This window comes from Ctenocephalides felis, unplaced genomic scaffold (genome assembly GCF_003426905.1).
Source record: "Ctenocephalides felis isolate EL2017-DRISC unplaced genomic scaffold, ASM342690v1 CF-g0.4_SCAFFOLD_01170, whole genome shotgun sequence".
Taxonomy (NCBI): Eukaryota; Metazoa; Arthropoda; class Insecta; order Siphonaptera; family Pulicidae; genus Ctenocephalides; species Ctenocephalides felis.
The window spans coordinates 44,262,496-44,263,189 of NW_020537324.1; the positions used below are offsets into that span (position 1 = coordinate 44,262,496).

The following is a 694-nucleotide window of genomic DNA, read 5'->3' on the forward strand; positions in this document are numbered from 1 at the left end:
TGTAGAGAGAGGAGATGAATACTTTGTTGCAAGTTCATAGTCACTTTTATTTATGCTAGTATTTGGATTGTTTTTTGCTAAACACAAATCACTTATATCTAAAGCAGTCTTTCTGCAATTACACTTTTCTAAATTGTCATTATCCTCAGATTTTACATTGTCTACATTTTTCTCACAATCGCCGCTAATAACTTCCAATTTTGAGGCACTGCTTGAAATGCAACATTGCTGGTCACTTGCATTAATGCAAGCACCAGCTAGCTTTTGCTATAGTAACTTCTCATTAACAGAACTGTTAGTAGCAGAACTGAAGGTGGATAAGTTGTGATCATCACCTACAAAAAAAACAATTGTGATTATTTTGTATTTGAAATGTAAAGCTCAAATTATACATTAAGTACCTGTTGTAAGAGAAATATGAACAGATCCCGTAATATGCAGTGATTGTCAATTGAGTAATTCTACAGATACAAATTGCTTTAAACGTTCTAGATACTGGTTGTACAATTCAACATCATTGTGTCCAGCGCCCTGTAATGCAAGAAAATTTTAGAACATTTATGTTTCTTAAATAACATGTTTTTTAAAACAATAGTATTGAGTAAGGCTCGATACTTATGTACTTTTGGTATACTCAATACATTAGCTGGATACTGTCAGCGGTATACATTGTAAGGGGTATGCACCTATTCGT

General features: G+C 33.0%; 1 protein-coding gene across 1 annotated transcript in view; it reads right to left on the reverse strand.

Moving 5' to 3' along the window:
• Window positions 1-201: 201 nt before the first annotated feature.
• Window positions 202-694, reverse strand: part of LOC113366354 (alpha/beta hydrolase domain-containing protein 17B-like) — a 16,634-nt gene continuing 16,141 nt past the window's right edge. The window contains exons 3-4 of the mRNA XM_026607951.1: window positions 402-531; window positions 202-335 (exon numbers count right to left, since the gene is read on the reverse strand). Of these exons, the coding sequence (XP_026463736.1) occupies window positions 448-531 (84 nt within the window). The 3' untranslated portion in view covers window positions 202-335; window positions 402-447. The remainder of the gene's footprint in view (window positions 336-401; window positions 532-694) is intronic.